This window comes from Gastrolobium bilobum, unplaced genomic scaffold (assembly GCF_033153095.1).
Source record: "Gastrolobium bilobum isolate Gb01-03AN ecotype WA unplaced genomic scaffold, APGP_CSIRO_Gbil_v1 utg10291, whole genome shotgun sequence".
Classification (NCBI taxonomy): Eukaryota; Viridiplantae; Streptophyta; class Magnoliopsida; order Fabales; family Fabaceae; genus Gastrolobium; species Gastrolobium bilobum.
Window position 1 is genome coordinate 54,006 of NW_026895626.1, and position 14,979 is coordinate 68,984.

At 37.1% G+C, this 14,979-nt stretch overlaps 1 protein-coding gene across 1 annotated transcript in view; it reads right to left on the minus strand.

Annotated features, from left to right (window-relative positions):
• Positions 1 to 14,979, minus strand: part of LOC133285134 (DNA mismatch repair protein MSH1, mitochondrial) — a 50,471-nt gene that overhangs the window by 14,495 nt on the left and 20,997 nt on the right. The window contains exons 15-19 of the mRNA XM_061482311.1: positions 9,580 to 9,753; positions 7,081 to 7,287; positions 6,722 to 6,978; positions 6,474 to 6,617; positions 4,407 to 4,464 (exon numbers count right to left, since the gene is read on the minus strand). Of these exons, the coding sequence (XP_061338295.1) occupies positions 4,407 to 4,464; positions 6,474 to 6,617; positions 6,722 to 6,978; positions 7,081 to 7,287; positions 9,580 to 9,753 (840 nt within the window). The remainder of the gene's footprint in view (positions 1 to 4,406; positions 4,465 to 6,473; positions 6,618 to 6,721; positions 6,979 to 7,080; positions 7,288 to 9,579; positions 9,754 to 14,979) is intronic.

Genomic DNA, 14,979 nt, shown 5'->3' on the forward strand with positions numbered 1-14,979 from the left:
CTTAGGTATTTTTAGATTATATTTATTTTATGTGAAATTTGGTATGTGTAATCCTAATCTCTAGGTGGTTGTAGATTTGTTGTGTAATCCTATTCGTAGGTTATTTCTTATATATAAAACTTTGATGTAATCTGAATCCCTAGGTGTTTAGGTTATCTCTATTATATGAAATTTGGGCATAATCCTTATATGTAATCCGTAGATGTTCTTAATAGTTTGGTATGAACATTTCTATATATGTAGGTATTTGTTTTTTTAAAATTTAATTTGAATTTGGATTTTTCTATGATGAATGTTGAAGATTTGAATTATTATATCCTTGAATAAATTGGAAAGTTATGATGAGGATCGAATTTGGATTTTACTGTGATGAATGTTGAAGATTTGAATTATCATATCCTTGAATAAATTGAAAAGTTATTATGATGATCGGATTTGGATTTTACTATGATGGATGTTGAATATTTGAATTGTTATATAAATTCGAGAATTTATGATAATAGTTGTTTGAATTATGATACTTTGGAAAATTATAATGCCCTTGAGTAACTCATTTAGAGATGATAATACTTAAAGAATAAATAATTATGATTTAATCTTTCCTGATTGTGTGTGTTTGTAATAAATTAATGGTGGGAGGATAGCTTTGGGACGGTACCTCCCAAGGTGATGAACACAACTTTTGGGCTTTATGCCTCCGATGTGAAACTGATGTGAAAAAGATTATATCCGTTCTTCCCAAAGTGGTATCTGGTAACAGTGGTTTTTTCCCGGGATACTAGTAGCAACTTTGGGAAGAGGTGTGCACACTAGGAAGATGTGAATTGATTATGGCCAATTTTGATTATACGTGGCTGGTAACAGTGGTTTTTTCCCGGGTCACGGGGTAGACTGGCAGGGTTTCCCGGGTCTACCATGGTTCTCTTCCCACTAAGTACAATGAACTTAAACATGATTAATAATGAAACATCATTTGATTTGATTATGATGAATGTCATTGAATTGTGAATATTACCATTTATGTAATATTATGATTAATGTTGTGCTAAATATGTTAGTTGACAATTACCCTTATACACTAAATGGACTAAATAATCTTAAACATGATTAATAATGATATTAATACTTGATTTGAGTTATGATTAAATGACTTATTTGAAATATTGCTTGAGTTATGAATAAATGACATATTCGAAATATTAATTGAGTTGATTATGTTGATTATTCTTAAATAAATGTCTTGATTGATATTGGGTTATATTATCCTCATTTTGTATCTTGATTGGGATTACCAGCTTTGCTGACTTTTGTATTTGTTTGACTGCAATGATCCTGCGGCTGCGGGGGAGTAGATTTTCAGTGAAGCATGTTGCAAAGGATGGGGCTAGCTGTGGGCAGTGAGGATCACGACTCGGATATTTCTAGCTGTCATAAATATTATGTATAAAAAAAAAAAAACTGTAGTCTTAGATTTTTATTTGAATGTAATAGAGTTAGCCTTGCACTTGTCCCTATACAAGTGCGGCGGTAACACTTCCCAAATTTGATTATTTTGAACTTCCGCTGTTATTTATAAAATTATTGAATTTATTTATGCTATTATAAATTGTTAGAATTTGGGGTGTTACACTTAGGATCGAGCTTGGACCTTTGAGGGGAGAAACATGTACAAAAGCCACACAGCCAAACAACTTGGGAGAAAGGGAAGAATCATCCCGGAAAGAAGGAAAGGTGTGGGTAAGACGAGATAAAAGAGACTGAAAATTTAGGACACGAGGGTAAGACAAGCTAAACAACTTGGGATTGTCTCTTATCAAATGTTGCAGCCAAGACAGCATCCCCCCACAAATATTTAGGGACATGCATGGTAAATACAAGGGCTCGAGCAACTTCAAGGAGATGTCTATTTTTTCTTTCTACCACCCCATTTTGTTGAGGGGTGTTAGGACAAGAACTTTGATGAAGAATACCATGCTGGGTGAGATAGTCTCCAAGAACATAATTAAAATATTCAATACCATCGTAAGTTCGAAGAATCTGGATAAAGGTCTGGAACTGAGTTTGAAACATAGCATGAAAGTTTTTAAAAGTGGATGCAGTATCAAATTTATGTTTTAGGAGGTATACCCAACATACCCTAGAGTGGTCATCTATGAAAGCTATAAACCAACAAGCACCAAAAATATTTTTTTCACCGGATGGGCCCCATATATCAGGGTAAATTGAGAAGAATCATGATGGACTGTAGAAAGATAAGAAACACGAGAATGTTTTGCCAATTCACAAATATCACAAGAAAAAGAACTGGTATTTTTATTGATAAATTTTGAAGATAAAAGAAATTTGGGTGTCCTAACTGACGATGTCACAACAAAACATCATTACAATCATCAGAAAACATACTGAGTGGTTCACAAATATTTTTTCTTCATAAGGATCCTTTTCAAAATAGTAGAGTCTTTCTTCCTCTCTAGCATTGTTAATCATCAACCCCAAGTCCTGCTCCTAAAAAATACAAGCATAGGCATAAAACTTTGCAACACAATGTAACTTAGAGGTAAGGCATAGCATTGTTAATCATCACCAACATGCATGGTAAATACAACCCCAAGTCCTGCTCCTAAAAAATACAAGCATAGGCATCCCCCCACAAATATTTAGGGACATGCATGGCTAATAGAGATGAGGTTACAAGTAAGAGGGGGAACATGAAGGACTGAGTTCAAAGAAATGTGTTCAGAAAGTTTAATGGATCCCTTTCCAACAATAATAGAGAAGTTGTCATTGACTGTTCTTATTCGTGATGGTTGATAGTAAGGGGTATAAGAATAAAATAAGGTTGTATTACCTGTCATATGATCAGAAGCCCTTGAATTTAGAATCCGACGACTAATATGATCAACATGGAATGTTGTACCTTGTTGAGCAACATTGCTGGATGGCACACTCAATGGACTAAGATCTGGCATTTCCAGCTCTGCAAATTTAGCCTCCAAACTCTTAGTCCCAACAGCTTCGCTGCTTGAAGCCTTATCACTCACAATCAAATTTGAAGCTGAAGTGTCCAATTTGAACACAGAGGAGGCTGAGTTATGGGACATGATACTTTATGAGTCATCCAAAGCAACAAGCTTAGAGTCTATTATAGAAACAACCGCAGAAGAGACAGCAATTCGAGCCCAACAGCAATAGCAAGCACTCTCTAACTTCCCTTTTTCTTGGGTAGTCATAGTCCGAAAGAAAAAATGTCTCTAATCACCGATTTGAACCTTGGAACAAATAGACGAGAAGAAGACGAACCAAACCAGACAAGTCTGAAGATGACCAGACTGCTGGAGGATGGCGCATGGATCACACGCGTCGTACTGGGCTGCGTGTGGGGAAGGTGCTACCGGCCTGTTTCTAGCACGTGTTATGACAGATGCCTGTGGGCCTTCTTGAAACCTTGTAGATCGGCTCCTTTTGAGTCTAATTGTAGGTTTTGGCCGGAAAGGTCGTCGGAAAGCTGACGGTGGCGGATGCCTGGGATTCGACCGATTTTGGCCGTCTATAGTGTCTGGCAGCCTTACTTTGTTGTTGGGGCTTTGTAGGAGGTAAAAACAACTTTAACAGTGGCTAGAGGTTGAGTTTTCTGGCGATGTGCCACCAGTCTGATGGTGGTTGTGGTAGCTGAGCTTTCTCAGGAACAACCTGCTTTGATACCATATTGAAAGATGTAAAACAATAGTTTTTCTGAAAATTAATAAATTTGATTTACACTGATAGGGGGTATTTATACAAGAGTAAATGAGAAAATAAACAGAAGCAAATTCAAAATTCAAATTCCTATTAAAGAAAAAAATTAATCACTAATTAACAGGCTATAAATCAAGGATATATTGTATCCAAAAAATAAAAAGGGAAAGATTTTAATCCTGATTTCCTACATATATATTTTAGGTCGCTCTTCTATTGTTACTTTTTTTCAATAAATGTGAATCATCAGCCAGGTTTCATGGGCTGCGATGTCTTCAAGTTATATAAACCATTCTTGGCACTCTAGCTAATAGCTTAAGGTTTTTTTAATAGAGTTGGCCCTCGACATATTAAAAAAGGGGATCCATAACCTCCTTTATTTTCAGTGTAGCAAATGATGTGCTGAGTTAGATGTTTCCAGGGCTATTTATACATGCTTCTTTTTTCTCGAGGTTCCCTTTTGTATCTAGAATTTTTTGTGTTTCAGGGGACACCTTATCTTCCTCCTAGTTGTAGTTTTCCTCTTTTCTCCTAATAAACATTATTCATCTATAAAAAATGAGACATATAAAATGGAAAGTACAGAATATTCAATGGAAGCACCATAGTAGAACAATAATAATAGAAAATCCTATGTCTTGAAGCAACCACATCAAGTCATTATATACTACCTCAAACTCATGGGATTCTACAAGTGTAGGAAATACCCATTTCCTTCTTCTCCCTTCACTGCAAGACACCAATGAACAAAATTAGCATAGAACTTGCAAGACTGCAAAGAGAAAACTAATGATATAAGTAAGATAGCATTTGATATTATACATTTTCCAAGCCTAATTTTCAAAATACAGTAGATTAATGTAACATAATCACATTCAAAATGTAATAGTTTAAGACAATTTCAAGTCAGTTTCTGCAAAAATTTCCTTCAAATGAGAATGGCTGTATTCATTGTATATTTTATTTGCTTTCATAAAAATAATGGTTTCCATAAAATTTCTCCAATTAATGCGACATTCTCCATAAACAACCCAAGACTAGCAAACATACACCGCTACATGATTGATAGCACAGTTTCCACGCTGCCTTCCCATTCTAGATAACCGATTGAGCTAACTGCTGTCGTACAAGAGCAGTTCTGTCACTGACAATTCAATATTTTAGTTTGACATGATTTCGTATCTACTTATCTATTTATGTATTTCTTTTTTTATTTATTTTATTTTATTTTTCTCTTATTTATTTTCTTTTTCCTCAATCTTTTCTTACTTTTTATTTACATTCATCGACCGCAGACCCCAACTAGTTTCGAATAAAAGTGATATTGATGTTGTTGTTATTGATGATTCTGCCAGAAATTGCAGAATTTTGAATATGTGTATTCATGTACAAATAGAATATGCTCTTTATTACTGTTAAATACCAGAAACCGAGAGGCATATACTGAAATCCGTGCGTTGCAACTACACAACAGATGCTCAATTATATATATAACAGAATAAAAAGGAATTACAAAGAGATATACATAATACGGGACTTCATCCCTCACACTAAACTAGTATATACTATTTGTAAAACTTATGTATTGTTCACTCTTCAAGTCCAATGAGCTTTTATATTAGGAGGCATGTTAAAGATATAATATATAACATCATTACTGTGGCATTCACTTAATAGCTTAATTTTTTGGGTTGAATTGGTTCTTTATAATCTTCAAATCGGATACCACAGCTCCTAAATCGAGAGCTTTAATACCAACTTGATAGATATCAACAAACTTCGCAAGTAATTGAACATAACTAACGAAATTTGGCATTGATATGGAATCTTGTAACAGTACAGTATATTAGAATGGTATAAGGTAGGAGTGCCACTGATGGAAAATTAAGGGTATAAAGAACCAATTCAACCCAAAAGCTAAGCTGTTAGGTGAGAGCCTCTTTAATAGTTTATATTATACTCTAACACGCCCCCTCACAAAAAAGCCCATTCGGCTTGAAAAGTAGATGATGCATCAGGTGCAGCCTACCTGTGCTAAGAAATTTCACACAAAAAATGGGGGCGGCAAAAATCGAACCCGGGACATGAGGCTTTGATACCATATAAAGAACCAATTCAACACAAAAGCTTAAGCTTTTGGGTTGAATTGGTTCTTTACAAAACTTAAGCTGTTAGGTAAGGGTCTCTTTAATGGTTTATATTATACTCTAACAAAGGAAAAACACAGAAAACAGAGACAGAAAATTAAGATAGATCTAGAGCAATTAAAGAGACTCTAGTCATTCCCAATCCCAATCCAGCCTAAGGTTGGAGATAATCCACGAGTTTCCCCACTCCTTACTTAACCAGCATTCTTCCCACCAGACCCCGAATCCCTGACTGAATTGCGTTTAACATCTATAGCCTCTGGAATATTCTTCTCTAACCAACTCCCTTTTTGACTCAGCAAGCCAAAGAACTAATGATCTCCTCAGATGGCTCAACCACCTAGTATAAATGATAGGATCACAGCTTTCTCACAGATTTTAAGCCAGTCATAAAAACTTGTTTCAACCGAAACACTAAAAAAATTCAGATTATATTAAAATTCAATCTATGGAAATTAAGACAGCTAATTACTTATAGCTCAGTCAAATCCATACTACCTTGTCAAAAAATTAATGCACCACAAGAAGGCCAAATACCATTGCATTTTATGCACAAAAATCAGGCAGAAGCAACTAAAGATGTTTACAAACCTGACATGAGAAAATAAAGCTTTGGCAATAATAAGCAACGTGGAAGAAAAGACAAGGACATTTATATTGGATTGCAATTCAGTAGCAAGTCCCCTCAAAATTTCAAAAACTCTTGCTTTCGCCTTGGCATTTGCTTCATGGTACCTGAACATTATTTTAAGAGCATATATGGTTAAGAAAAGAGAGACAAGCGTTTGAGAAAATTAAAAAAATGACATATGATTCCACAGTTCTTTAAAAAAGGATACCTTGTTAAGGCATCCTCCACCTTTGGCGTGGTAAACCACTCTTCACCTACCTTCCTACCTTTAGAATCTAAAGCAGGTTTAAGCTGTTTAATTTGTTCCTCTCCAGGACCATCAGCCCAGTAATGTGGACGAAAGCGTTTGCCCTTAAACCAAACTGCTTCATGTTCCCGAGCATAAGATACCTCTCCCTTAGGACCTCCCAATGGGGCTGTAGTAGCTTTTATTCTTGAAACAATAGGACTAAAATCTTCTGTAACCTGCAAGAATGTTGGGACATCATAAATGAAACATAAACATATCTCTCCAAATACACTTTATTTGCAAACAGTTACAAGCAATGTTGAGTTACAGAGACCTACAGCTAAATGCAAGACCTCAGCTGCTCTTTCCACTGCAGTAAACACATCATCTATGTGGATTCTTTTTATTCGACCTTTCCATGTGGACTCCATATCCTCAAAAAATTCATTAGGAATAGCAGAGAAGGAACTAACTTTCTGATCATTCTCATCGTCCAAAGAGATTATGTCACCAATCTTACCTGATGCAACTTCACATCCAGCAACCTGGAAAAAACACTTAAAAAAGTCTATAATCCAAGGCAATTTGAAGCAAACAAATCAACCAAGATAGAAATGAATGAAGCATCATTTTTTTAATAGTGCCTAAAATTCTAATGGAACTCCAGAGAAATGCAATTTTAAAATACATAAAATCATTAGCTGGACAGACATGTAAGAAACCAACGTATTACATACATACAATTGATGTCAGAATTTCAGCATATTTAGCACGTGTAAATATATAGCCAACTGTATTCATTTGACTGCTATAAATTAGCTAGTGATTGCAATAAGTCCCTGTTTAGATCCTCTTATTTTTAGCTTCTCTTCTCCTTATAAGAAAGAAGCTAGGCTAAACAAGTTGTTGAGATATATAGTCCCACATTGGTTATATGAGCAACTAATGTGGAGTTTATAAGGCCTTGGGCACTCTCACCCTTTGAGCTAGCTTTTGGGGTGGTGTATCCCAAGGTTCTTTACATGGTATCAGAGCTTGAGTGACTATAAGGTCACGAGTTCGATCTTCATCGCCCCCCACTTGTGGAATTAAATAAAAAGCACAAAAGGTAAGCCAAAAATTGGGCCTGTGCAATATCTACACTTCAAGCCCAAAGGGCTCTTGTGTGAGGGGTGTGTTAGAGAATAATATAAATCATTAGAAAGGCCATCACTCAACACCTTAAGGTTTTGGGTTGAAGTGGTTCTTTACATGGGGGAGCACCGTCCATGTTGCTGATGGTCATTCCAGCACAATTGTCTTTGCCGATGATCATTCTGGCATCTTCCATGTTGATGTTCATTTCGACGCCATTTTTAGCACATTGTTGATTTTTGGTTTCTCATTTAGGAGATTTATTTTGATGTTATGTTACTTGGTCTTTCTTGTAATAAGCTTGTAGCATAGTCAAGGGGAAACCACGGCTGCTCACCAACTGTTAAATGAAATGTCTGAGAGGGATCTTAATGTTGATGTCCTGGTCAGCTCAGTTGTCTTGGCCGATGATAATTCCGGCACCATCCATGCTCTAATGTCCATTCCAGCACTGTCTCTTTATCAGCTCTTCACACTGATGGTCATTCCAGTTGATTTGTTGTACTTAGTCATTTCATTTCGTTGATGTAGCATTGTTGTTTTTGGTTCCTAATGGGAGTATTATTTATGTATCAAGCTTGTAGCATATGATCTATATGTTACAGCTTGAGGGGGAGTGTTAAGAGTGTTAGTGTTAATAGTGTAGAAGTCCCACATTGAGTGTGTCTCTTTGTATTCTTCAATTGGTTTGCTATATAATAGCACCAATGTTGTGTAGTTTAATACAACAAGGATTACTATCATTTCCTCTTGTATCTATGATATTCAACATGGTATCAGAGCCTCGTCGCCCCCCACTTTCTCTTGTGGCCTTTCTTAGCACAGGTAGGTTGGGCCTATTGCATTGTCCACTCTTCAAGCCCAATGGGCTCTTGTGTGAGGGGGCGTGTTGAGATATATAGTCCCACATTGGTTATATGAGCAACTAATGTGGAGTTTATAAGGCCTTGGGCACTCTCACCCTTTGAGCTAGCTTTTGGAGTGGTGTATCCCAAAGTTCTTTACACAAGTTTTGAGAAAAGCTCTTTTTTTTATAATGAATAAAAAAGCATAAAACCACTCCCCGTTAAACCTAACTAGCGAGTGTAAGGTGAAGGCAATCATTGTACGTAGCCTTACCCTTACAAATAATTGCAAAGAGGTTGTTTCCCGGATGAATAAAAAAGCCAAAAGCTCCTAGGAGGAGCTTTTTTTTAAGCTCTTATCAGCTTTTCTTGAATTGTGTGCTTTATTTGAAATGAAGAGCCATAGAGATAAAGAGAGAGAGAAAAAGAGAGACTTTTCTTGAAATGTATGTTTTTAAATAACTTTTAAGCTAAAAAATTTATGTAATCACCAAATAGCTTTTAGCTTTTTCTTTAAGCTTTTTTTTTCAGCTTTAGCTTAAAAGTAGCTTCTAGCTTAAAAAAGAGAGGATCTAAACAGGCTCTAAAATTAACTAGTGACTAGCTTATATCATGAAGTTCCTTCCATTATCCTCACGTTCCCCCTCTTTAATGTTCCAACGTAGATTCAATTCCTGAACTTTAAGAGCATATAATAGAATATAGGCATCACTATGGGAACGATAATGTCTGGTTTTAACAATTGCTTCTCAATTTGTCCTCAATACACATCTAAAAGGGCAAATATCCCTTCTTTTGATATGAACAAAGAGAAAGAAAAAGCAACAAAAAAAAAAAAATCCAAATTTTGGGGCTCACCAAGGTTTTGAAGTCAATTTCTAACCCAGTTGCCACCCATGTGGGATCAATTAAATGTTTCAATACTTCATTGAGTTCAGAGATTCTGTACATCTGCAAAATTTCATCTAGTACGTTTTTTATTCTACAAAATTCAACATGATTCGCCTCCCTCCATTCGAGTAGCTTTACAAGCTGCACAAATACAGTAAAGAGCCAGACAGGAAAAACAATTGCATAAGAGAACAATAAAATGGTTGATAGAAAAAATATGGGCAAAGAACTAATAAAAGACACTGAAAACAGAGTATCGGATACCAGAGTGGAAAAGTGGACTCTTTAAATCAAGATTAATTAGGATAAAATAACTCGGTGCTATTCTCACTGTCTTTTGAAAGCAAAGCCAGTGTTAGAATTGTTAGAACATCTTAACAGAATACGTAAATATGTTGAAGTATCAAAGATGACTACGGTATGTTATCATGTATATACAATAGAATCAATTAATATTATGCATATAAAGAACAGAATCATTGTCATTAATTCCTACGCTAATATATATAGACTATGAGTGGTCTGTGGCAGATTGGTTAAGCAAGTATGGCCAATTTATTCCACTATGGCATCCATGCTCCGCAAGCATAATGGTTGTCCTCTTCATCAGGGAGGTTGTTCGGTTGCATGGCATACCCATCTCCATTATCACTGATCGTGATCTGATTTTCATAAAATCTTTCTGGTAGGAGTTATTCCGACTACAAGGCACACAACTAAACATGAATACAGCTTACCAATAAGAAACAATGGGCAAACAGAAGAGCTTAATCGCGCTTTGAAAATCTATCTCTTGTTGCTTTGTTTCAGAGCAACCCAAGGCCACAGGCTGAATATTGGCATGAACTAGCTTTCATAGTGCTGAACATGAAACTCCCTTTGAGATATGTATGACAAGCAGCCACTAGCACTATCAAAATCTTTTTGTGGGGAGACCTTGGTTGAGATGGTTGCTCAAGCATTTAATGGACATCGATGAGATTCTTAAGCAGCAAAAGTTTCATTTGGTAAGAGCTCATTCAGTCCCATCAGGATCCAGACTACAAGACTAAATTCGCTAACAGGAGGAGACAATCCAGTCCCATTCAGCCTGGGGAGTGAGTGTTGAAGAAAGAAATATTGGAATAGCTTAGAGAACCCTCTGAAGCTATGTTGTATTTATAATGAATTACACTCAGCAATAATGTACAAGCATTAATAATGAAAAGCATGGAGGCCTATACTAGAATAAAATGGAAACCCATTCCTCAATTATACATAAAGCAAATAACAGATAATGAAGGTGGGTATTCTGACACTCCCCCTCAAGCTGGAGCATATATATCATATGCACCAAACTTGTCACAGATAAATTGTATTCTTGGTCCCCTCAGTGACTTAGTAAGAATATCAGCAAGCTGATAGCTTGAGTTAACAAATTCAATAAGGATTTCTTTAGAAAGGACTTTCTCTCTGATAAAATGGCAGTCAATCTCAATATGTTTGGTCCTTTCATGAAAGACGGGATTTGATGCAATATGCAATGCAGCTTGATTATCACAGTAGAGTCTCATTTGATTAGTATCTCCAAACTTCAACTCTTTAAGTAATTGTTTTACCCATATGAGTTCACATGTAACATTTGCCATTGCACGATATTCAGCTTCTGCACTGGATCTTGCAACCACATTTTGTTTCTTACTTTTCCAGGATACTAGATTACCACCAATAAATACACAAAATCCTGAAGTTGATCTGGCACTGGGTGATCCAGCCTAATCAGCATCAGAGTATCCCATAATTTGAGCATGACCTTTATTTTTCATACAACAATCCTTTTCCTGGAGCATTCTTAATATATCGTAAGATTCGAACCACAGCATCCCAATGCTCAATACACGGAGCTTGCATAAATTGACTTACTACGCTTACCGGGAAGGAGATGTCTGGTCTAGTTAAGGTAAGGTAGTTTAGTTTACCAACTAACCTTCTATATCTGTTAGGATCTGAATACAATTCTCCTTGATTTGGTAATAACTTGTGATTTGGATCCATTGGAGTGTCAACAGGCTTGCAATCTGTTAAACCAGTCTCTTCCAAAATATCTAGAGCATATTTTCGCTGAGAAAGCACAATGCCACTCTGTGATTGAGCTACCTCAAGACCGAGAAAGTATTTGAGTCGTCCCAAATCTTTTGTTTGAAAGTGTTGAAACAAATGCTCCTTTAACCGCAAAATTCCCTCATTATCATCACCTGTAATAACTATATCATCAACATAAACCACCAGATAAATACATCGACCAAAGGGAGTATGACAATAGAAAACTGAATGATCAGCTTCACTCCGAGATAACCCAAACTTTTGTACAACTGTGCTGAACTTGCCAAACCAAGCTCGAGGGGATTGTTTCAACCCATAAAGAGACCGTTTTAACTTACAAACTAGTCCAGACTCCCCCTGAGCAACAAAACCAGGCGGTTGCTCCATATAAATCTCCTCATATAAATCACCATGAAGGAAGGCATTCTTTATGTCAAGCTGATATAAAGGCCATTGCCCAATAGCGGTGATGGCTAGGAAGAGATGAACAGATGCCATTTTGGCCACTGGAGAGAATGTTTCACTATAATCAAGACCATAAGTCTGAGTGTATCCTTTAGCAACAAGACGGGCTTTAAGTCGATCAATACTGCCATCAGAACCTACCTTAACTGCATATACCCAACGGCATCCAACAACCTTTTTGTCTAGGGGAAGTGGAACCAAGTCCCATGTATCACTGTGCTCAAGGGCAATCATCTCATCAATCATAGCTTGCCTCCAACCAGAGTGGGAAAGAGCCTCATTAACAGTGTTAGGAATCTGAACAGAGGACACATAAGATACAAATGCATAATATGACGGAGACAAACAGTGAAAACTCAAGAAGTTATAAATAGGATGAGGATTACGAGTGGTACGACTACCTCTACGAATAGCAATAGGAGAAACACTAACAGGCTTACCAGGAGTTGATGCAGGTGCAGTAGAGGAAGGTAGGTCCGTAGTAGGAAAAGCCGTTGGGATAGGACATGATGTATAAGGATCCACAATGACTACCTCGGTTGTAGGAATGGCTGCCTTGGAACGTCGCTGGTAGGTGATGATTGGTTGTTGGGGAGGATCAAGCTGGTCATGATCTGGCAGAGAAACGATGGGTTCCTCATGATCAGGCTGAGTATTTGTAGGTACCTGTAAAGAAGACAAAGGGAGACCACCAAAGTATGGTACTGGTAAAGCCTCAGAGATTACTATAGGATCAGTGGTTGAAGTGAAGTAGGGTGTGTCTTCGAAAAAGGTGACACTGGCAGAGATATACTGACGACGAGTGAGAGGAGAATAACAACGGTACCCCTTTTGCAATCGAGAATAACCAAGAAAGACACATTTGATAGCACGAGGGGACAACTTGTCGCGCCCTGGAGATAGATCATGGACAAAACAAGTACAACCAAATACTCGAGGAGGAACTGTATTCAAGGTAATTTGAGGGTCTAACACCTGAATAGGGACTTGATGATTGATAGTAGTGGAAGGCATACGATTAATCAAATAGCAAGCAGTTAAGACAGCATCCCCCCAAAATTGCAGGGGCATATGAGCATGCAACAACAATGTACGAGTAGTTTCAATAAGGTAACGATTTTTTCTTTCGACTACTCCATTTTGTTGGTGGGTATGCGGACATGATGATTGATGCAAAATCCCATGAGATGACATAAACAATGAGAAGTCAGCAGAAAAATATTCTTTGGGATTATCACTACGTAAAACTTTGATTGTTTTGCCAAATTGATTATGAATCTCGCTGCAGAAGGATTGAAATATAGGAAAGACCTCTGAACGTTCCTTCATTAAAAATAACCAAGTACATCGAGATAAATTATCAATGAAAGTCACAATATTTAAACCCAGTTCGTGTAGAAACACGACTAGGACCCCAAACATCAGAATGAATAACAGAAAAACTAGATGTTGTTTGACTGTTGACCTTACTAGGAAAGGAAGACCGAACATGCTTGCCAAGTTGACATGACTCACAACTGAAAGACTTTAGATTCTCAAGATCTGGGACCATTTTTTTAAGTTTTAATAAACTGGGATGACCAAGACGGTGATGGAGAAGACTAGGAGATTCCACAGTAGCACATGCCACATGAGAGGTTGATTGGTGGTAATAAAGTCCTTGTGATTCATGTCCTATGCCAATCGTCTTTCCCGTACCACGGTCCTGGATAACAAAAGAATCAGAATAAAAGGTTACAGAACACTTCAGAGATCTTGTAAGTTGACTCAAGGAAATTAAATTAAATGGACAACCAGGTATAAATAAAGTAGAATTTAATGACATGGATGCATTGGGTGAGACAACACCAATGCCTCGGACAGATACTTTGGAACCATCAGCTAAAGTTACAAAACGAGGACAAGTAGGTGAAGAAAGGGAAGAGAAGAGAGACTGATTACCAGCTACATGGTCAGAGGCACCTGAATCAAGGATCCAAGGTGTGGAATTATTACCCGTATGAGTAATACAAACTGAAGGATTACCCGAATGAGCAACAGTGGTAGTCGAGGATTGGGTTGGCTTTGCTGCTTTCAACTGAAGAAATTCCTGAAACTCCTTTTCCGAATGGGCAACAGTGGTAGTCGAGGATTGGGTTGGCTGGGAGTGTTTCCATCTCGATTCACTGTGGTTTTGGGGTATGTTGGTGAACGTATATGAACTAAGTTTGAACCTGTACGTTGGTGAACCTGTAACATTCACTGTGGCTTTGGTTCCAGAATGAACCATGCTCTTGATACCATGAAGAAAAAAATATTGGAATAGCTTAGAGAACCCTCTGAAGCTATGTTGTATTTATAATGAATTACAATCAGCAATAATGTACAAGCATTAATAATGAAAAGCATGGAGACCTATACTAGAATAAAATGGAAACCCATACTGGAATGGAAACCCATTCCTCAATTATACATAAAGCAAATAACAGATAATGAAGGTGGGTATTCTGACAAGTGTATCTCAAGATCAGACCTCGTTCCCAAGGGACAATGCCATCCAGACTTCTTCCCAAGCTTTCTGCTCAGTAATATTGCCTCTATTTGGTAATGAGACAGGTTGGGGCAATAGCTTTTAAGCTACAATTACCAGATCAGGCCCATATACATCCGGAATTATGTGTCCCAGCTCGGAATTTTATGTAGGTTATAAGGCTGATCAGTTCCCGATTTCCATATTTTGATCTTTGGGACAAGGTTCAAGTTATGAAGAAGACTATTCTTATACCTCAGCTTAATGATCAGAGGGTCTGGAAGTACAAGAGAAGGAACCGAGGGGGAAAA